At 43.6% G+C, this 23,479-nt stretch overlaps 1 protein-coding gene across 4 annotated transcripts; it reads right to left on the reverse strand.

Moving 5' to 3' along the window:
• Positions 1 to 6,861: 6,861 nt before the first annotated feature.
• On the reverse strand, positions 6,862 to 23,206 carry MRPL23 (mitochondrial ribosomal protein L23). 4 transcript variants are annotated; one of them, XM_030560625.1, is made up of 5 exons: positions 23,103 to 23,206; positions 22,070 to 22,192; positions 19,242 to 19,324; positions 17,017 to 17,090; positions 6,862 to 7,199 (listed from the first exon to the last, which is right to left on the reverse strand). In XM_030560625.1, exons 1-5 carry the CDS (start codon positions 23,120 to 23,122, stop codon positions 7,035 to 7,037), a joined length of 465 nt encoding a protein of 154 aa, XP_030416485.1. In that variant the 5' UTR covers positions 23,123 to 23,206; the 3' UTR covers positions 6,862 to 7,034. The 4 variants fall into 4 exon arrangements, with proteins under 4 accessions (XP_030416485.1, XP_030416488.1, XP_030416487.1 ...); XM_030560628.1 differs by lacking the exon at positions 23,103 to 23,206 and adding an exon at positions 22,939 to 22,957; XM_030560627.1 differs by lacking the exon at positions 23,103 to 23,206 and adding an exon at positions 22,848 to 22,912.
• Between the last annotated feature and the right edge of the window lie 273 nt (positions 23,207 to 23,479).

Here is a 23,479-nt window from a genome sequence, read left to right on the forward strand (position 1 = left end):
GGCAGTATGAGTGCCGCTGAAAAACAACTTGTGTGCCGCCTTTGGCACACGTGCCATAGGTTGCCTACCCCTGTTCTACACCAAAGCCACTTTAAGATCAACTCAAAAGTCAGTAAGACAGAACTACTCCATTTACTTAATTTCCAGTTGCTCAAACACTGCCTACTTAGGGAAGTTTGCCTAGCTTGATCCAGGTACATTCCACCACAAGTTTTTGGGTTCTATGTAGGACTTACTAGATGAAAACTATGGCATGATACACAGGAAGTCAGATTTGATAATCATAATAGTCCCTTCAGGGCTTAAACTCTATAAATATGGGAGAGTCAGTTAATGTGGATGGGACAAAACCATTTCCAGCCAACTATTTTAAAATGGTTTATGGTCAGTCTTTGAAAACTGTTTCAGGAGAAGGCAGGATGGACAGGGCCTTAGGTTTTTTTTAGCTCTCACACCCTAATGCAATACTATGGTATGTCTATAGACACTGCCCTGTTTCACTTACAAAGCAGACCTGTTGTACCAATCCTTACTATCCACTGGAGATTATTTCCTCTGCCCTAGCTGAAGAGACAATAGAGAAATTCCAGTCTGTAGAACAATCTTCCCTCAATAGCAACATCTTCAGCTACGACTGGGGGAAAAAAAAAGCCTCGGCAGACCATGTGGCTCCCAGATAATAGCAAAGCTCCCGCAACAGCAACAATCATCCTGGATGAATGTCAGCAAATATTTTTCTCAGTTTCATTCATTCAAAAATATTTGTGTCACTGAGATCTCAGGGACAGATAGTTCCACACATCATCTTTTCTGCCACTGGGAGCATAGACTAATGCGTTTAAAAGAGAACTGGATAAATTCATGGTCGTGAAGTCCATAAATGGCTATTAGCCAGGATGGGTAAGGAATGATGTCCCTAGCCTCTGTTTGTCAGAGTATGGAGATGGATGGCAGGAGAGAGATCACTTGATCACTGCCTGTTAGGTTCACTCCCTCTGGGGCACCTGGCATTGGCCACTGTCAGTAGACAGATACTGGGCTAGATGGACCTTTGGTCTGACCCGGTACAGCCGTTCTTATGGTCACAGGACTGAGAACCAGAAGCTCCAAGTTCTGTGCCCAGTTATGCCACCTATTGCGTAAGCAAGTCACTAAACCTCTCTGGGTATGTCTATATTGCAGCTGAAAGCAAGCTTCCCAGCCCCGGCAGACAGGCATGCACTAGCTCTGTTCGAGCTAGTGTGCTAAAAATAGCAGTGTGGACATTGTGGCCCGGGTGGCAACACAGGCTACCCACCCAAGAACAAGCCGGGGTCCTAGCTTCGGTAGCTAGCCCAAGCTGCCACCTGTGCCACAACCTCCATGCTGCTATTTTTAGTGCGCTAGCTTGAGCACAGCTAGCACATGTCTACCCAGTAAGAGAGGCATGCTTCCAGCCACAGGATAGTCATTCCCTCAATGACTTGGCTTCCTCAGCTGTAAAGTAGGGATACTACTTGCCTACACCATGGGGGGCTTTTCAAAGCTTAATTCACTGTAAAATGCTTTGATGGGACTGATCACAGCAATGCAAAGTAATATTCTTACACTATTACTTTGCTTAGCCTTTTCCTTCAATGCATCTCCCTTACTATATGGCTTGATAAATTAAAAAGGCAGCACAGGATAATGGAATGTGAACCAAAGGCTGAACTGCATGGGATATTTCAATTCTCTCTCTGTTCTAAGTGTGCCAAAATGGTTACTCTAGGCTGCGCTTTTTCATTTCAAGTGAGAACCGGGTAATCCTGTCTCACCCAAGGGCCAGCCAATCATTAGCTTTTCACACAAGCCTTTGAGCAAGCAGGAGGGTAATAGTACAAAGCTATGTTAAAGCTGTATCACTAAGGAAGTTATTTTACAGGTTGTGGTTGTTTGTAATTCAGGTTAAAATAAAATGGCAACAGGAGGGTGAGCTATTGTTTGCATTTGTATTTTCACAAGAAGCTGATCTCTCTCAGCAACTCAACAGAATCCCTTACTCAACGGAATTGACACACACTCCTCCCTCGCACATTCACTCTGCATTCCAACATGTTACGCCATTCTGGGGTCTGTACATGACAAGAGGTGAAAGGAACCATTCTGCATCTCCCCTACATGACAGGGAGGCCGGCAGCTGCAGAGCTCTCTGTGCCAAGTATGGCTCTGTGCGTCATACCAGAATGTTATGATGTTGCCTTTTCCAGACACCTCTTCTATCAAGTAATCAGTTCGCTCCATGGAGAAATTATTAACATCTACAGTCAATACTGGCCCTCTCAGGTACAGCTGCTGCCCTTGTAGCCTATCAGGGACAGCTGTCAACCTCCCAGCAACAGGGCAGTATCTGACCTCCCAGAAACCACTGCTGACCACTTGGCATTGGGGAGCACTGAGACAAGCATGGTTTTGTGACCTCAACATGGGACCAAGAGTCAGATAGTTCTGAGTTCTATTCCCAGTTCTGCCACCAACTTGCTGTGCACCCCAGGCATTTGTGAAAGCCTCTGAATCTAATTTCTAATCTGTAAAATAACAGCGGTGATATTGGACTGTACAGAGGCGGCGATAGGATTTGTAAAGCCCTAGATAAATGTTAAATGTATTGATAGTCATTTTCTATAAACTGTTTGCCAGCATGAAAGCTGAAAGTATCTGCCACCTCTCTGATGCCAGTTCCATGGAAACTGGGGCAAGAATAACATTTGTTATAATAGAAAAAAACATGTTTTCATGTTCTCTTCATATATTCATATTCCATTCCATGCATCTGATGAAGTGGGTTTTAGCCCACGAAAGCTCATGCCCAAATAAATTTTTAGTCTCTAAGGTGCCATAAGTACTCCCCGTTCTATTTGTTTTTGTGAGATTTTCACTCAGTATTTTATTAACTTTATCTTCACTTAGATTGGAAAATTCTCCTTTGTGGGGTTTAGCCGCTGGATATCTGCTACAATATGCAAGAGTCAGTTTTATACAGACTTGTAGCACCAGATCCTGGCCCCTATTCCTTCCCATTTGTGCCAACCCTGCAGTGCAAAAGGGGCAAAAAGCTGGCTTAAATGGCCATCTGGGGAGTCCTCTTACATAGGGAACCTCTGGGTGGCAAGGGGCCACCATAGCAAAACCCCCTGCATAGGGTGTGCTCTGGACTGCAGCATACTACACCTCTACCCCAATATAACACTGTCCTCGGAAGCCAAAAAAATCTTACCGTGTTATATCGAACTTGCTTTGATCCGCTGGAGCACACAGCCCTGCCCCTCCAGAGCGCTGCTTTACCGCGTTATATCCGAATTTGCATTATATCGGGGTAGAGGTATATCTTCATCCTGGGCTGTCACTGCTGGTGCAAGTGATTAAACCTCAGGCAAGCCATCCTCAGTCTACTCTAACTTGCACTGGGGGCCTATTCAGCCGTGAGCTACTCCAAGAACCTGGAAGTGAGCAGGGCAGAAAGGCTCAAGGGTTAGAGTCTCATGGCTAAGCCAGGTACCTGTTGCTATTACGTCTAGCTCTTCTAGACAAAGAACCACCCCATTTAACCAAAGCTGAGTCATACCTACCTCACAGGGCAATACTATACTCTTCACAGTGGAGAGCTGCTCGGCTCTTTGATTAAGGCTGGCTGACCAGTGACGAGGAAGGAGGCAGTGAAGAACACCAGCTGGCTTCCCCAAAGCCAGCTGGCAGCATGGGGTTGGTTCTGCTCCAGCTCTCCCAAGCCCATGGTACGAGGAGGAGGCAGATACCTAGCTCAGTACATCAGCTGGACTCCACATGCATTATTTCGCATTCATGCTGCAGTAGCAACTGGATACCCCCACCAGGATCAGGTCCACATTGTGCTGGGAGCTGTGCAAACACACAGTAAAAGACAGTCCCTCCCACAAGCAGCTTATAGTCTAAGACTAGGGTTATGCTAGTCTGAGCATAACTACTTTAAACCAACTGGAAATTCTGCCACTCTATTCTAAAATTGTAGGCCATCTCCTGACTTACACAAAGTTTCAGGTGTCACTAGAGATCTTTGGCACTGTTAGGTTTGTCGCATATGCTGGGCATAAAAACTAATTCAGATGGAGCTCGTATTTTTCCATGTCTACTACTGTAGCTCTGTTAGCAGTTCCGTGATAGTAAAACCTCCCTTCTTGTTTCCCTTACCCCAAGAGTATCTCTCTGTTTAAGCATTGGCTGGCAGATCATGATGCACTCTAAATCCCTTTCTTGGAAGTTGTACAAGGAGGGGGTGGGGTATTCACTCATGTTGTAAGGAACAAACCACAGGAATCAGACTGTCATGCAGAGGGAGAGGCAGCTAATGAGCAGGACGGAGTGCATAAAATCCTATTTGGATGACTTCTCTGGGGTACAGCTTTCTCCTTGTAAACATCTTGCTAGCTGTCCAGTCTGCAAGTCTGGACAGAGCCAGTTAAAGGAGAGTGAGTGCCTGGGTAGAGGGATAAGGGTTTGAAGGGGAGAGTTCATTCACTGCACAGCCAAGGGCTTCAAGTGGCAGAACTCAACAGCAGGGAAAACTTGAGCTGAAAGTTTGACCCCTCACATGCTGGAGAGGAGGAGATTTCTATGTCTAGCGGCCAACCGAGAGAAATCAGACCACTGAGGGAGGCACAGATCCCTTTCCAAAGGCACAGTAGTACAGTTACTCTGTCTGCTGAAAAGCAGCCCCCCTTTTGACATACAAGCAGAGCACATTACCTGGCAAAGAGGAGAGAAGGAAAGGTTATGTCCTTACCAGAGCAAAGAGAAAAGGCAGGAACACAAGACAATAAAAGAATCTGAAGACAGTGACCCTACAATAGAAACACTTTGCTGGTATAACTGCTGGCAGACCTTCTTATCATAGATGCAGCTATAGCAGCAAGAAAGTGCTTTTGCTGGCATAGTTTACACCAGATCTGTGAGTGAAAATAAACTATGCTGGCAAAAGCATTTTATGTCAGTATAACCACATTTTCCCTACGTAGGGCTCATGTCAGAATAGCTATCATTAAAAAAAAAAAAAAAAACCTCCTCCTATCTGACATTGTTATGCCAGCAGAAGTTTCCATTGTGCACTTGTCCTAAGAATCAACTACTTATGTCATGTATCAGCATTCAGGGAGAATCATATACACTAGTTCCTGCAAGTCTCTGTGGGCTATATAAATGTGTATATGGATGTGTATCCATCCTGTATAGCCTCCTCCTTCAACATTAAAAGCCCCATACCACCAGAATGTATTAAACATTAATGGAGTAGTGAAATTAGATCACAGCTACATCCTCAAGCAGAAAAAGTCACTACAGCACAGTATCCTGTGTGCAAAGCATTAGTCCACTTGGCAAGGATGCAGGGCCGCCCAGAGGGGGGGGCAAGAGGGGAAATTTGCCCCAGGCTCTGCAAGGGCCCCCACGAGAGTTTTTCGTGGCCCCTGGAGCGGGGTCCTTCACTCGCTCGGGGGACCCAGAAAACTCTTGCGGGGCCACGCCCCGGAGCTTCTTCCACTCCCGGTCTTCGCTGGCGGGGGAGTCCTTCCACTCCGGGGCGGAAGAACCCTCCGCCATCGCATTACCGCCGAAGCGGGACCTGCCGCCGAAGTACAACCCGGTCTTCAGCGGTAATTCGGCGGCGGGGGGCCCTTCCGTTCAGGGACCCGCCGCCGAAGTGCCCTGAAGACCCGCGGCGGGAGCCCCCCGCCGCTGAACTACTGCCGAAGAGCGGGCTGCACTTCGGCGGTGGGTCACGCTTCGGCGGTAATTAGCTGGCGGGGGGCCCCCACCGCGGGTCTTCAGGGCACTTCAGCAGCGGGTCCCAGAACAGAAGGGCCCCCCGCCGCCGAACAGGGCCGGCTCTAGACATTTCACCGCGCGTGGGGCCCCCTGCCGCTTGCTGGTCCCACAGCTCCGGTGGACCTCCCGCAGGCATGGCTGCGGAGGGTCCGCTGGTCCCGCGGCTCCTGTGGACCTCCCGCAGGCGTGCCTGCGGATGCTCCACTGGAGCCGAGGGACCAGCGGACCCTCCGCAGGCACGCCTGCGGGAGGTCCACCAGAGCCGCCTGCCGCCGATGGCCCCAGGCCCCCGGAATCCTCTGGGCGGCCCTGCAAGGATGGAAACTGGTACTCTGAAGCCCATGTAACCAATCCATTGGTTAGCTAGAGCAGCCAATCCATCTTATATCACCCCTATCAGTACAGCATCCACCCAGCTCATCCTTTATACAATCTATTCAATGCACACTACAATTAACGTTGGACAATGACATTCCTGATCCTGGTGCTCAAATGACCTGCAGGAGGCAGTGGGTAAGCCGAATGGGAGCAGAGGTCTGCTTAGGCCCTTAAATTTAAGCCCAATCTATACCTGAACTGGACCCAAGCCCACCCAACCAGAGCCTGAGAGGGTTTAGTCATTTTCCAACCCAAACCTGAATCTTTCACCCCAAACCTGAATCATGGGGTTGGCACAATAGTGGCTACATGCCCTACTCCTGCCATCCACCACTGCACTATGGCAGAGAGGGAGGCACTGTTCCTTGTCCGCACACTCGCTCTGCAGCACACAGAGAGTGCAGCAAGATGGCAACGGCCACCAGGAGTGGGGCGTGCAGCTGCCACCATGCCAACCTCACAGGCAGGAAAAGGTTAGAGACAGCCTGACCTGACCCCAAGAAGGTTGGGTTGTTTTCTGACCTGTTTCAAACCTGACACTTGTAGATAAGTGCTACTGATTCAGGTCAAGTTGCAGGGCTCTAAGTGGGAGGGGGTGGGTGATATACTCGCCCAGCCAAAGAGAACTGCCTGTGAGTCTGTATTTAAGAGGTCTGGAGCCTTTATAAGAAAGATCTGAAATGCTGTCTTTTTATTTTTATTTCTCTTTTGTGCCGTTTTGTTGTAGTTATGCACAGATAGGCTGCTTGAAAATAAACCCTATGTCATAGGGAGAGAAAGACGCAGGTTCGCTGATTAAAATCCATCAGAGAGGCATAAAGAAAGGCAGCTGCCTTGTTCCATCAAAGTCCAAACCAGTCAGTGACTCCTCCTCGCCTGGGATCAGCTGTCTGCCTCTGTCTCTCGTTCTCCATAAATTGCTTCTGGATGTCTTCGACAGAGCCAGGTTCTGGGGTTTCTTCTTTTTCTGGAAATAGGTTTGGGAACTGAAAGGTTTGTCCCTGACCCTAGAGAGAGAGAACAAATGGTCAGATACACATTCCAGTGTTTGTCTGAAGTAGCTGTGATGTACAGCTATATCTGAAGACCACCTGGAAGCTTCAGCTGGTGGAGAATGCTACTTTCCATCTCCCAAGCAGGACAGGGCTCTATACATACCAAGAACTCATACTCTGCACTGGTCTCCTATTCACTTCCATGTGCAAATCCAGGTGTTGGCAACTATCTTTAAGGCATGAATGCTCAGGAGATGACTATCTGAGATCCATCTCATATTATACCACAGCGCATCAACTGAGAGGTGTTTTTATTAGCTTCTAAGATAAGATCAAGGAAACTGGCAGTGAGCAGTTCTGCCAGAGTCCCAACTTCAATGAACCATGTAAAGACCATTTATTTTGTTTAGCACTTAGCTAATGGTCTGTGTATATGGCTGGTTAATTTATAATACAAATGTTATATTTAATATGCCTAGCTTCACAGCGAGAAGTGCTACAGTTCAGTCTCAGCAAGTCACTACAGGGTGGGTCATACAGGATAGTGGTTGGAAGGGGTCTCTCCCCAGTTGAAACAAAGAATAGAATGTAAAACAACAGGACAGTGGAAAAAAACTGTAATGTACCAACAAATTTCATAAGATAAAATGATTAAACCTACATCAATCATTCCGCCTAACAGACAAGCTGTTGTAGTATATCACCGTCACAGGATCAATGTTTCCCGCTTGGGTGGAAAATAAACATCACTTGGCCTCTAGCTTTTATCTAACAGCAGGAAACCATTATTCTGTGACAACGTTTTATCCCATTGACATTATCTCTATTTCTGAGTATTGTTTGTACCAATCACAACCTCTTTAAATCAACAATGCAAGCCCTGTCCATTCATTTCAATATGAAACGCTGCATAATTAAACACACACACAATAATATGGCAGAGAGAGAGATGTTATAAAAATAACACTGGGACTGTTTCTCAAGGTTTTTATATGCATTTATTGCCACTCTATAAACTTAAATTGGTTTTGCAAATTAGAGTGCATTTCTAAAAAAATGGGTAAATACCCATCTACACTACAAACACAAACACATCGGAGATCCAGATACAACACAGCTCCAGATGGGAGCTTAATCACATTTCATACCCAGGCTGGCATCAGAACAAGGCTCAACTCTGCTTCCAGAACACTGTTGTGTTCCCATCTACACTTCATTTTAGAACTGAAAATGTGATGCAACTGGATCTGAGAAGAACAGTAACCATGTCACTTGACACATTTGTCCTTATATTGTTTTTTATTTAGCCTTATACATTGCATGGCAATTTACAGGTGAGAGATGGTCTAAACCCCAAGTGTAGACAAGGAAGTTGCAACTTGCCCCAGTTGAGCTTATCCATGCTTGAACCTACAACAAGTTCAACTAGTGCAATGCGATTCCCAGGTTGTTTCTGTAGCATAGCCTCTTAGGAACCCCAGGAAGTGTATCTACACTACAAAACAACCAGGGTACTGGGTACAGCACAGTGTCCTACGACAATTAAAGCACAGCTCCATTTAATGGTACAGAATTGGGCCTCATCAGTACTCCTAAACAGTGTTCAAACCATGGAGTATTGAAGCTCCTTTGCTGTAAGTACCACGAAAGCAGCTACACCATTTCCTTAGAAAATGCACAGACTGGACCAGCTGTGAGCACTCTTACAGCCCAAGGCTGTTCGAGACTTTAGCAGACTTCAGGCATGTGCCTAAGGTCCTGTCTATACTGCACAATATTAATATGCTTTAATGAAAACAAAGGACAATCATGTTGTAGCGAAATCCCCTGACACAGACTAGGTCAGCCCTAAAGCCTCATTCACACTGGGGATAAAACCATTTCAGCTGAATTGATTTGAAAACAATTCAAGCCAACAGGTAAGCAAGACCCAAGCACAAGTTTTACTGGTAACAACATGGAAAGGAGTGATCTCCTGATGCAGCACAGCCATTTTGATATGTTTCCAATATCGATATGCTTTCATTACTGGAGAATGAAGGGAAATAGTCCCTGCAGTGTACTAGTGACATCCATTGTGATTCACTAAGCACTGCAAAAAGAGAATACAGAGTTATGCACAGAGGCTACAGTGGAACCAGACAAACCTTTCATCCATTTATCAAAGTGCTCAGAGTTCCCATTTCAAGGCTGGTGAAAGTAAAATACTGAGCAGATTAAGTCTATCTGTATCTGGAGCTTCTGAATAAATAAAAATCAGGGTAGACAAGTTGGCTCTTTCCAGCTCTTGTTTTGTAAAGAAATTCTGATTGGCTGGCAGCCACGCACAATTTCAAACAGCCAAAACATTACACTCTGGAACTGAAGGTTTATAAATCTTAAGTAACAATACTATGCTGTAATACTGCACTGTAAGACTCTGGAGTGATGCAAGCTGCATGAAAAATAGCTATTGTAGCTAGTTTTCAAAAGCATATTTCTGGGCTTTTTCAAAACTTAAAATATATCAGGAGGCATCCGTTTATGTAAAGGGCAGAGTGTACATTCAGACATATTTAAATTCAGTATACCTAAGGCATTAGGTGTATTGTTTGTAAATAAAATATACAAGTTTACCATTTTTAAAGTAATGCAGTAAACAATTGGCACACATATGATAAAAAGATTCATAAGAAAAATCCTGGCCTACCTAAAGTCAAAAGCAAAATGACCATTGACTTCAATAGGGCCACAACTTCACTTCTAACTTTCCATGCGATGGAATGTTGACTGTTATAACATGCAACTGGAAGGCATGTTTCTGGCGTTCTGTTCCTAGTGCTCACAATGGTTTGCTGTGTGACCTTCTGTAAGCTATTTAACCACACTGGGCCCCAAATTGCTCCTTTTGTATATTGAAGATAAGGCACAACTCACAATGATGCGGTGAGATTTTATGTCTAAAAAATGCTTTGAGATCACTGAATGAAGGGGGCTTTAAAAAATATATTTTATTGTTGTTGGGATAGTAAAACTTTGTGCTAAAAAGCTATGTATTGCAAGGATTCAGGGTCTTCTCACAGACGTTATTGTTTTCTACAAATTATAAATGTATATGCAAGAGAGGTGCATGGTCCATTGTTTACATTAAAAAAAGGAAGCAATTAACTCCCCAAATCTAATCCTTCTTCAACAACCAAAAAAAACTTCAAAAACAGACTGCAGCTTCACACTGGAGAACTGGAATTAATTTGCAAACTGGATACCATCAGATTAGGCCTGAATAAAGACTGGGAGTGATTGGGTCATTACAAAACCTAAACCTAATTTCCCCAATACGAATTTCTCCCTCCTGTTACTCACACCTTCTTGTCAACTGTCTGTAATGGGCCACTCTCTTACCACTTCAAAAGGTATTTTTCCTCCCTTCATATCCTGCTGTTAATTGATTTACCTCATTAGACTGATGTCACACTTGGTAAAGCAATCCCCATGCTTTCATCTATTTATACTTGCTCCTGTATTTTCCACTCCATGCATCTGATGAAGTGGTTTCTAGCCCACAAAAGCTTATGCCCAAACAAATTTGTTAGTCTCTAAGGTGCCACAAGGACTCCTCATTGTTCCTTCTGTTTCAGTTTACCCTAGTATAAAATTCATTTACATAATAGCTATTGTAAGGATTAATTCATGAAATGCTGTTAAAAGCTTTGAAGATGAAAATGCTATAATAAGTGCTAAGTCTATTTTTAGTTTACATTTCTAGCTCTTCTGGTTAGGAAGATCAGTTTCAGGGTGGAAATAAAGGTTGTCTTCAGAGAGAAATATCACACCAAGAGGTACAAATTGTCTCCATTCAGCTTAATGGGCTGTTAAGTGATCATAATTAGGCCTTTAAAGTTAAGTGTTCACATTGTTAACCTTTTCACAGCCGAGCATCATGCCAGAAATATCCAGCTAATAGGCTTGTCCAGCACAAGCTAGTTATATGTGCTTTGACCTTCCATTTATTTCACAAATTTAGGAATGAAAGGACAGCACAGAAACTGTTCTATAGGAATGATGTAACAAATGTTGAGTTTGCAAACAGCTGAAAGCTCTTTTGATTATTTGGATAATTAAGACGCTTACTACTGTCCTTCAGAATTAGGATAGAGTGATGTTTATAATATCATCTAAAATATGCTGGATTCCTACAGTGTGGGACATGGGCCAGCAGCAAAGGCAGCTCAGTTTTATAACCTAATATATTTGCATGACTCTCCTTGTATCTTATAATAATATCTGGTATTAAAATAAAGAGTAGAGCCAGGGAGAATAGGACACGTAACTTTAAAATCCTTTCTGTAAGATAGCAGCATATGGGGAATCTTACTTTCTCCAAAATTCCTCAAATACAGAGAGAACTCTACAAACTGCTGTCATCTTTGGATGGGAGCATTTTTAAAGTGACATGTGGACTGCTAAATACATGCTTATAAGGCACTGTAGCCAAAACATATGTAGGAATATTTACAAAAAAATTCCCACTGGTGCCATCCCTTGTACAGGTGAACAGGTGCTAGCCCAATGTAGACAAGATTGCTCTTCTTTTTATTACCATTTTCATTAGACTTTCTCTAAGCAGGTTTAAGTAAAATGGAGGTAAAAACAGATCTGGATTCCAGAGCCTTGTCTACATTTCTGCTCCACTTGCTTGGTAGAACTAGTGATAGCACTGGTTTCCCCAGCATCGACATGGCCATAAAGTCTTTCACTGACTTTTTATGGCATCCATACCTTCATCAGAGCTAGCATTTGCCAGTTAATTTTTTATGAAAGCAGAGAAAAAAGCTAAACCACATTTGCAGTAGCTTCTTTGCAAAGATAAATAACTTGGCTTTTATGAAAAATAAAACAGCTTAAAAGGCAGAATTCCATACTAAGGACTATGACTCTGTAACATAAAGCCTTCCTCACTCCTCTGGACGGTGGGAAGAAAAGAGAAGGAACAAGGGTCTAGAGTGACTCCAGACATTTTTGACCACAGCTTTGACGATTTAAGGTCATTTTTAATGGGAGAACAGTAACAACTGGACTGACGACTTATTTGGCAACTTATTAGAGCCTGAGGAAAAAGAAAACCATTTCAAATTCCCAAGAAATAGAATTTAAGAGCGACTGAACTGATACGTTGTATATGATTCTTAATAACGTACTGTTCATCTTCAAAACACTTTCAGTACATTAGTATGTGCAAGTGCTGTAGAGACTGATGTTCTCCAAAGAAGTGCAGCATGACTAGTCTCTTTAAAATGAACCTGATTTCATCCAGGTAACCAGAGACTTGCTAGCGAAGGAAGTCACACTAGCCATGCTGAACACAACACCATCAACAGCCTCAAGAACAACTCTGACATCATAATAAAAAGGCTGACAAAGGAGGTGCTGTCGTCATCATGAATAAGTTGGAATATGAACAAGAGGCTGCTAGGCAGCTTTTAAACGCCACATTCTACAGGCCATTATCCTCTGATCCCACTGATGATTACCAAAAGAAACTACACCATCTGCTCAAGAAACTCCCTGAAAAAGCACAGGAACAGATCTGTACAGACACATGCCTAGAACCTCAATCAAAGGTATTCTATTTGCTACCAAAGATCCATAAACCTGGAAATTCTGGACGCCCAATCATCTCAAGCATTGGCACCCTAACAGCGGGATTGTCTGGCTATGTGGACTCCCTCCTCAGGCCCTACGCTACCAGCACTCCCAGCTATCTTCGAGACACCACTGACTTCCTGAGGAAACTACAATCCACTGGTGATCTTACAGAAAACACAATCCTGGCCAATATGGATGTAGAACCCTCCTCATCAACATTCCACACAAAGATGGATTACAAGCCATCAGGAATAGTATTCCCGATAATATCACGGCAAACCTGGTGGCTGAACTTTGTGACATTGTCCTCATCCACAATTATTTCACATTTGGGGACAATATATACCTTCAAGTCAGTGGCACTGCTATAGAAACCCGCATGGCCCCACAGTATGCCAATATTTTTATGGCTGACTTAGAATGCTTCCTTAGCTCTCGTCCCCTAATGCCCCTACTCTACTTGTGCTACATTGATGACATCTTCATCATCTGGACCCATGGAAAAGAAGCCCTCGAAGAATTCCACCATGATTTTAACAATTTCCATCCCACCATCAACCTCAGCCTCAATCCACACAAGCGGTCCGTTTCCTAGACACTACTGTGCTAATAAGCGATGGTCACATAAACATCACCTTATATCGGAAACCTACTGACCGCTATACTTACCTACATGCTTCCAGCTTCCACCCAGGACACACCACACGATCCACTGTCTACAGTCAAGTTCTAAGATACAACCGCATTCGCTCCAATCTCTCAGACAGAGACAAACACCTATAAGATCTCTATCAAGCATTCTTAAAATTACAATACCCACCTGCTGAAGTGAAAAAACAGATTGACAGAGCCAGAAGAATATCCAGAAGTCACCTACTATAGGACAGGCCCAACAAAGAAAATAACAGAAAGCCAGTAGTCGTCACCTTCAGCCCCCAACTAAAACCTCTCCAACGCATCAAAGATCTACAACCTATCCTGAAAGACGATTTCTCACTCTCACAGATCTTGGGAGGCAGACCAGTCCTCGCTTACAGACAGTCCTCTAACCTGAAGCAAATACTCACCAGCAACCGCACACCATAAACATTAACCCAGGAACCTATCCTTGCAACAAAGCCCGATACCAACTCTGTCCACATATCTACTCAAGTGACACCATCATAGGACCTAATCACATCAGCCATGCCATCAGGGGCTCATTCACCTGCACATCTACCAATGTGATATATGCCATCATGTGCCAGCAATGCCCCTCTGCCATTTACATTGGCCAAACCGGACAGTCTCTACACAAAAGAATAAATGGACATAAATCTGACATCAGGAATCATAACATTCAAAAACCAGTGGGAGAACACTTCAATCTCTCTAACCACTCAGTGACAGACTTGAAGGTGGCAATTTTACAACAAAAAACCTTCAAAAACAGACTCCAAAGAGAGATTGCTGAACTTGAATTAATATGCAAATTAGATACAATTAACTTAGGTTTGAACAGAGACTGGGAATGGTTGGGCCATTACACTAACTGAATCTATTTCCCCATGTTAAGTATCCTCACACCTTCTATGGGTCATCTCGACTATTACTTCAAAAGTTTTTTTCTCCTGCTGATGATAGCTCATCTCAATAGATTTGCCTCTTACAGTTGGTATGGCTACTTCCACCTTTTCAGGTTCTCTGTATGTATAAACATCTTCTTGCTGTATGTTCCAGTCTATGCATCCGATGAAGTGGGCTGTAGCCCACGAAAGCTTATGCTCAAATAAATGTGTTAGTCTCTAAGGTGCCACATGTACTCCTGTTCTTTTTGCAGATAGGGCTGCTACTCTGAAACCTGACACTAGGAAGAGTAATGCTTCCACCTAGTGGTTGATAAGAAGGCCAACACAAAACACTCCTGACCCCTTCAATTTTCTTACACTCTTACACCATTTTAACTTGAAACTGGACTAGAGAAAACACAGCTGGTAAAAATGAGAGGGAAGCAAAAAACACTGACTAATTTGACCTTAATTGGAGTTGTTACAGATGCAGCATGAGTCTAATAAAAAAGGGTAGTTTTGAAGTGCTTAGCAGAGGTTTTTCTACACTACGAGTAAAGTTCTATTTTAACCATGGGGCCTAATGAAGGCAAACCAAAAGTTTCAAAATTGACAGTGGGGGCATGAACTCTAGTTCACTGCTGTAAAAGCAACACTAAAGCAGAACTGAGAGCAGAGCAAGAGACAGACCAGAATTAGTCATTAAAAAAAAAAAAAAACCACAAAGAGGAAAAATACATAGAGAAGAAATGAAAGTAAAGAGTACCAGGGGGCAAGAGGTAGAGCACACACAAAAGAAACAGGAGAGGGTAGGAAGCGCCTGGAAACGTAGAGGTGAGGGGAAGCAGAAGACACACATGATATCCTGGCTCAAGGTTCAGTGCATTACTTTGCTGTGCCTCGTGTTATTACTTTACTTGTACTACCGTAGGAGTGTCTAGGAACTCTACCTATGCATCTAGGCTCCCTTTGTACAGCATCTAGCACACTGAAGAGCAAATAAACCATCCCGGCCCCAAAGCATTAAAGCTGTCTCATATCATGGAATGATAAAGTATGGCATTGTTAAACACTTGCCCCTCACAGATGTGATATCTGTGACTGTTCCAGGTACAGATGCTTGGCCTGAGGTAAGCACAAATACTGCTCTGAGTCTGTAATCTATTCCACAACACTTGAGAATTTTGTTTCTAATTACAGTGTAGACATCTTCTGAAGATCTGTGCCTGCTTACAGTCTGGCTGATCCTTCCTGAAAGCAGAGAATGTGGCAGTGGAAAGTGGCTGCCAAGTCTTTATTGGGTGACTGCATTGGCCAGAATGCGGAGCCTGGCCAGGAAATGCAAGGATACCATGCACCCCTGAATCTTCTCCATCCGCAAGGCTCCTTTTAAGTCCTGACTGTGGTTTAGAGAAGCTTCCTCACAGTGGCAGCCCTGAGAAGCATAGACAATATAGTAACGCTGCCTACCCTCTCTCAGGGTAAATCTCCCCTCTGTCTCAGACTATGTCTTCACTGAAAATAATAGGTGTGTTTTTACATCAAATAGCTATTGCATGTTGTAAAACCTAGTGGAGACAAGGACCTGGAGTTTTTACCTCCATGTAAGCTAGTGGGAGGTCAACTCTATACACCCTCCAGGAGGGCTGTTATACAGTTGTACATAACAGAACTTATTTTTATCTTGGTCTTTTTAAAAAAAAAAAGGAATAAATTACATATAAAACCCATTAAAAGAACACTTAAGGTTGCAAAGTCAAGTATCAGAACAGTAGGAAATGCCAGATTTACGGCTGACTATGCAACCTTAATTCAGTTTTCTGTGCATATGCATTACGATCCAGTCTGTAATTACATGATCATATACTATTTTTCTCACAGAACACTTGCTTCATTCAATGCACAGGATGGATGCACAAGGGAGTAGGATTAAGGTTGTGCAGGCAATAGTAATTCTGGCACTTCCTAAGTTTCCAGTGCTTGATTTGGCAATTTTAATAATGTTCTTTTAAGGTAGTTTTTGGGAGTGTAAGTTTTTGATCAAAGAGGTTATTCCAGGAAGAGATCTGAACTATAATATGCTTGGGTTGCTAAAAAAAAAAACAAAAACAAAAAAAAACTACCAGTTATACAAAATATTGGGCTCCATCTCCACTGGGACTGACCAACATTTTAGAACCCAGTTTAGCCACAAAGCATACTTGTTAGACATGACTGAAAGCTCACCAAGGGCGGTACCTTAAACTATTCCAACATCCATAGAGTTTTATTAAAATACTAATCTCCCTTTATTCTATAACTTAGCAGACATTTCAGCAATCAGCCACATAAGCAGTGAACCTTTCAACATGCAGAGTACAGGGTCAGCTTGAAACTCACTGGCAGACTGGTACTCAATGCTACCTGATTGGACCTTAGATTCAGGCCTCAAACAAAAAGGGATTTAAAAACTAATGATTTGTTTGGATGTTTCTGAACTGAACTCTTTTCATTCAGACAACCTCACCATGAGGTCTCAAGTGTGGCAGGGAATGACACAAGGAAGGCTTAAGTTGCATAAATATTCAGTACAATGGACAATTCACTGAGCATTATTTCTAATTATGCTGATTAACAGACCCTACTCTCACATCAAACACACATACATGTTTACTCACCAGCTGTACGTACGCAACCTTGTAATCTGGCTTCTTCACTTTCTGGTTCTTGTGGTTCCTTTTATTGTTTGCACCTATTCAATTGAAGAGAAACTCATTTTTACTTTCCCAGAGTCACATGTTCCCCCAACTGAAAGGTTTAATTTGAGCTTTGATTCTTTGGTGGGGAAAAATTCTATCTTAGCTATTTATACTATTACCATAGAATCTGGGCACCTCACAATGATTAAAACATATTTATCCTTTGGTAGGTACTATTATTCCAATTTTACAGACTGGGAACTGAGGCACACTAGCTGAAGGCCACACAGGAAGCCTATGGTGGAGCAGGAAATTGAACCCAGATCTCCGCTAGTGTCCTAGCCACTAGGTCAGCTTTGGGAAACCTGTACTCCCAAGGAAGAAAATAGTCATTTATTAAGTGGCTACGAGATCAGTGGCCCTGCTCCTTGGAGCTCCTCAGCTAAACAATACACTGTGTAGCACTAGTGCACAAGCGCAGTTTACTGTTTCTGGTTTTAAAGAAATTACAAAATCCAAAAAAATTAGCAATTTTTAATTTTCTAAAATATAGTGGGCTGTGCTTCATTATAGCTCCCCAACTAATGACACTTTCCCAAGCCCTGCTCGTCTTATCTTCCTTTCAACATACATACACACAACTACCATCTCCACCAGCCAGGCTAGGCTTTATGGGAAGGTGGAGTGGAGAGGTTGCCAAATTGGGTATGAATATTTTTAGAAGCTGTTTAGAAGTAAACGTGCATAACGTCAGTATAAAGTTATTTAGAAAATAAAAAATTGAAAATACTACACTTGCCTTCCCTTTAATTTACTTTTCTCCCCATACACACACAAATACATATCTATTTTAAGGAATTTCAGCAACATTTCTTCATGTTTTCTCTAGGAATTTTTACTTCCCTCCTGTCTCTTCCTCCTCAGATTTCTCCTATAACCTTGTTTTTTACCCTTTTTTTAAAATGTCCTCCCCACTGCTGGCCTTCACACACACATCCAAACAGTTCCTCCTCTCTAGTTGTGAGATGCAGACTAAGAAAAACATCCAGCAACCCAACACAATTTGACCTGTCGGTCAGAACAAGTTACATTTCAGTTACTTACTGCTTGAAAATCAAGCTGATGACATTTAAAAATCCTGCCCCTTACTCTGCATCACTGTTCCAATGCATTCCAGCTATGATTACAGAAGCTCCAGGGAGGGGGCATCAGATGCAAAGGTGGCTTTATGGCACCTTTGGGCACCCTAATCCAAGGATTGTTTGGCACCAGGTCAGATCCAGGCATTAATCAGAGCAGATTATGATGGATTTTTGGGTGTAGGGGCTAGGGCATAACCATGACAATTATATTGTCTGGTTGTTAGATAAACTTATCTACTTTCAGCCTTAACTATTTCTTAATACTTTAAGAACTATGGGGGAGGGAGGTTGTTAGTTTGTTTAAACCAATTTTATATAAGAATGAAGGTTGGGGTTGGCAGGTGTCTAACTTCAGAGGGGATAGATTTTATGCTCAGCCAAATGAGGAACCAACAGTACCAACTAGGGGCATGAACACTGTATGCAGGTGCTGGGCAAGCTTTCCCCATTATATAGCTGTAATCACATCTCACTTTTCACCTGCAGGTTCCTGCTATTCCAGTCCTGGGCTATCCTTAGAAGTCTAACAGAATTCTGCCAACAGAATCCCTCCTGCTGTTTCAGTCTTGGGTCCCTACCAAACAGAGGCTACAGATCTTGCTAAACTGTGTGAAGGTTATGTGATATGAAATATAATGGGAGAAGGTAAGGACTGAGCAAACAGAGATATTGATTTTACCTCATCCCAGGGAAAGGGGGTCCTCTCTGGCTCAGGGACAAAAAAAATGTCCTGAATTGAACAAATATGAAGACCAAATTCCACTTTCCCCAGAATAGGACAGTTGAAGTTCACAGATAAAGGAGTTTAGGAAAGCCCAGGACTGGATGACCATAGAGACACAGCTGATCTTCAGCCCTAGAGAGGAAGATCTCTCCACCACAGTGATGGAATCTATGAGGTGGCAGGGGAGAGAGAAATTTCACCACACCACCCTCTCAAAATATCGTATTGGAAAATCAACACTTGGGGATTAAAAAACACAGTAGTAGGCTGAAGAGGAGCTTTGTTGAAAACAAAAATGTTTTAAACATCCCGAAAAGCAGCTTAGCCTCTGCACTCACCATACTGTATTCTGGTCCTCACAACAGACACCGGCACGTTGTATATTTTTTCAAGGTAATTCTTAACATCCACTCTCGTCATCCTGTGCAAAAAGGAAATATTTTGGAGAGGAGGGAAGAAAAGCGTAAATGTTTAAATTGAATTCAAAACAGAAAAAAATATGTATAAACTTATCAATACTTTAGAGCAAATATATCAACAAGTCCATTTGGCCAAGATAATTTGACTGCCACAAATATACAAACAAGACAAACAGTTCACAATGGTGCTATAAGCAAAAACAGGCTGCAGCAATAACAACTATTGAATCCAGTGTAATCTTAATAGTCAAAAACTCAAATGCCAGTTGTATTCAAAGAAGGTGGATGGGTTCACTCTCTCTCTCCTAAGTGAACAATTCTTTTGTTTTCTTTGTAGAAGTCTCTAATCTCTGAAAACAAATGGATGAGCAACTGTGACACACAGTACCCCATGTAACCACTTATAATCACATAAAATCTATCTTTCTATAATTAATAAACTTGTTTTGTTTTATCGTTTTATCTAAACCAGTGTGTTTGGTTGAAGTGGTTGGGGAATCTCCACTCCGGTTAACAAAAGCTCAGGCATAATCATTTTCTTTGATAAAATGATGAATTATTAATGTGCTTGCTCTGTGCAGTAGTGTGCTGGACAGTGCAAGACACACATTTCTGGGGTGCACGGCTGGGGAACTTAAAGGTGTCACCCTGTATATAGTTCATGAGTGGCTAAAAAAGCATTCATGTAACTTTGCTGAGTGTGCCTTTACATATTAATGGCTGCGTGAGAAGAGCCTGGAGAGGATGCTTTTCACTAGTAAAGCAGTGTAAGAAGCATCCTAGGCTGAAGGGGACGCAGTGGTTCTGGTTGCACCCTGGGGGAAATCACAGCAACACCCTGTCTCTAAGAAGGGCCTCATAACAACCAATGCATTCGCCCACGCCACTTCCCTTGGACAAATGGAGTGTCTTCTTAACCGACAGAAGAGGCGATAGGAAAAGCTCATGCTTAAGAAGCTACGGCCTTCACAGCCTATTAAAGTCCCTGATATAAAAGTTCACCCCAACTGTGATACAGTGCCCAAACCCTACTATATGTAGCACTCAGCTTCTCTATTCCTCAGGCAGTATTTTACAGTTATTGCTCTCAAAGCCTGTCACTACGATTACACTGGGAACCTATAAAAATGGACAATCTTGTTGCTCCAAAACATTGCTTATTTTTAAGTGGGACTCACTGTCAAAAATCATTATATACCTAACAGGTGCTCTTCTATAGCATCTTTCCTCATATAAACTTCAAATGTTTTTAAAATATTAAGCCTCATAACACCCCTGTATGGAAGGCAAGGATTTAAATCCATAGTTGTCAAAACTGAGGCAAAAAGAGCTTTAGTGACTTGTACAAGGTCACAATAAATCAGTGGTAAAGGTGGGACCTGAACCCCTAACACTGGACTCCCAACTCTTGTTCTGATCACTAATCAACGTTCCCTTCCTATAGAGTGTGTCGGTATATTAAAGTATCAATGGGCAGACAATCAGTTTTGTGAAGACAAGGATGTAACATATTTTAACAGTACTCTCCTCCTTGCTGGTCAATAGCTATTGGCACCAAAAAGCTATTGGTAGGCTAGCAATCCACTGAACAAGATCCAGTGACCTTGTCTCAACCAATGGGATTATGTTTTGAAATCAAAGGAACCGATTCTTTAGGATCCTCTTTATCAGTATAGATAGTCATCCAAGATAGGTTCTGCAGCAGCCTACCAGAGGTCCAAAAGTAGCGATGCATACAGTGAATCTTTTGAAGTGTGTGTTTTTCCTCTAGAGTGAGAGGAAGCAGTTGTGAAAAGACATCACAGTTGGATTCTTAATTTGAAAATATAAAAAAAATTAGGGTATAGAACCTTAGCTTGGCTTGGAAGACAAAACCATCACCTGCCAAGTGGATTCACATGCACGAACACACAACCACTATGTGTTAAAAGCTTCAGGATCTGCAGCCATACCACCTTAGGCTGTGATCCCATCAGATCACATATGCTAAGCAAGGTCAAAACGAGTTAAATCTTTGCAGGAGAGAACTCTGAGATTACCTATGTGGTGGAGGAAAGAGTGTCGATAACTAAATAGGTGTCACTTCTTGCCACCAAATCAGTACAGAACTATTACCAAGCATGTTATAAAGAGACACTGTTGTTGGAAGAGGCATATTTTCGGTGAGATGTAAAACTCAGCTCCTGAACACTTGTGATCATTAAAGATCTTATGTCCCTTAAATAAGTGCAGGAGTATTTCCTTAAAGGTCCTACCTAAAATTCCCCTTGAGTTCCAGACAGATATAGTATTCTACACAGTCTGTCTGAAACTGCAATGTAGTGTTGCTATGTTTCACCCCAGAAATGGCTGCATTTTGGTGAAGCAATTCCAATAAACAATATGCATTTTGGTTGGCAAATGGCTTTTGGATGCTTCACAATGAAAGATGGTATCAAAATTATAGACACTATTTCTAGTTCAAGGAGCATACTTGCACCTGTGCAACATTCACTGCACATTGCATCCAGGCAATGGGCTTATCTGCTTAAATAGCGGGTGTGAAGTTTCACAACATGGGAGATTTAATAAATTCTAATTACGACCTAAGTCTACTGTAACTAACAACAACAAAATCTGACCTCAAGCCTAGTTAACTGTGTTTCCAGAAATATTGTTCTTCTCATTATTTAGACTGCTATCTCTGAAGGCTTTCAAACTGAGAAAAAGATGACCCTTTCATCTACTGTTTCTCTGGTTGCACTTACTGCATGGAGATACGAAACTGTACAGTGTCATCTGGCTGTGGCACACCAGGCCTCACCAGTGTCATGAAGAAGTTAGGTCGAAAAATCCTCAGCTGGGGGTTTCCCAGCTGGTACAGGGGGTAGCTACAGGAAGAAAAAACATCAAAGTTACTTATAAAACACTAGTGCTATTATAAAATCTTGGTTTTAATTGTTTTACTCCCTGAGTGAAATCACACACTGTATACACAGCAAAGAACATAAGCCTCCGCCACAGAACTATGTTATTTCAAACTGGCTTATTCCTTTGCAAGATACACGTTTTTGCACTTGAGTTTTAAAAAACAGGCAGCATGTATAAAGAATAAACCATGTGCTTGGCGGCTACCCTCACTCAGCACCACATGCTATTTCTAAGGAACAAAGGAGCCCAGATACACTGCTTTAAATGAGTGTCAGGATTCAACTCTTCACTACCAACCAAAGGAGTATGCAACATCGTCTGAGAGATGTCTTTGCAACAGGGGAAGGGACCAAACCTGTGAGCCAGAAGGTTGTAAGCAGTTTAGAATGACAGCAGGAAAAGGTGGGACTCAGAAAAGGGGGAAATGTTAGTGGGACAGCACCAGCATGTGGGAAGAAGGGGGGAAACAAGGGGAGGAAAGGAAACAATAAGGAAAAGAAACTGACAGATCCAGGGAGAAAGCAAGAGCGGAGAACAGGCCCAAAGTGCCCCTGAAGCGAGATCTGGGCCGCTGTTGCTCTCACTGCGCTGAGGGGCAGATAAAGCGCTGCCTACACTAGGGGACCATCTGCACAAGTGCCGCAGCTGCAGTGACTCCAATGGGGGGGCGGGAGGCCCGCGGGGGCGGTGTTAGCGACGCGGTTACCCCCCAGAGAGGCGGCGGCCTCCCTGCGCCGCCCCCGGCCCTGCTCTCAGGCCGCGCCAGGCTCGCGCGCGGGGGGAGGGGGGGGCAGCGGGTGCCCTGGCGCAGCAGCCTCGCGCCCCTTCGCGCGTGGCGGAATCACGGAGGGGGCGGGGCCAGCTACTCACAGAACCTTCCCGCTGGCCATGGCCCCGCCACGCGCGCAGCGTCCCCCGGGCCCAAGCACGGGTAGGTGCGATGAGCGGCGCCCGACACACGGGAGTCTCCCTGGCCGGCTCACGGCTGGCGGAGGAGGCGCTATCTCCCCCTGCAGCTCGGGAGGCCTCACTGCACTCGAGGCTTCCGCGCCGGGGCGCCCCTCGCTCGGGCTGGGCTGGGCAAGACTGGGGAAGGAGGAGGCATGACCCAAGCCAGTCCCAGGGACGCAGGCGAGGTGGGATCCACAGGGGTGCCTGGCCCGCAGCGACAGCAGGGCTTTTCAATCCATGTTCGTGGGTGGCAGCCCCTAGCCTTCACAAATCAGCAGTCAGCCCTACCCCCAAAC

The sequence above is a fragment of the Gopherus evgoodei genome, chromosome 4 (assembly GCF_007399415.2).
Source record: "Gopherus evgoodei ecotype Sinaloan lineage chromosome 4, rGopEvg1_v1.p, whole genome shotgun sequence".
NCBI classification, from domain to species: domain Eukaryota; kingdom Metazoa; phylum Chordata; order Testudines; family Testudinidae; genus Gopherus; species Gopherus evgoodei.

Bases quoted from the DNA above. Each gene is read 5' to 3' on its own strand.
- MRPL23 (XM_030560625.1), bottom strand. From the start codon at position 23,122: ATGGCCAGCGGGAAGGTTCT. The intron at 22,193-23,102 runs GTGAGTAGCTGG...TTCTTCCTGTAG, and splicing joins ATGGCCAGCGGGAAGGTTCT to CTACCCCCTGTACCAGCTGG. The intron at 7,200-17,016 runs GTGAGTAAACAT...CTCTCTCTCTAG, and splicing joins AGGTTGCGTACGTACAGCTG to GGTCAGGGACAAACCTTTCA.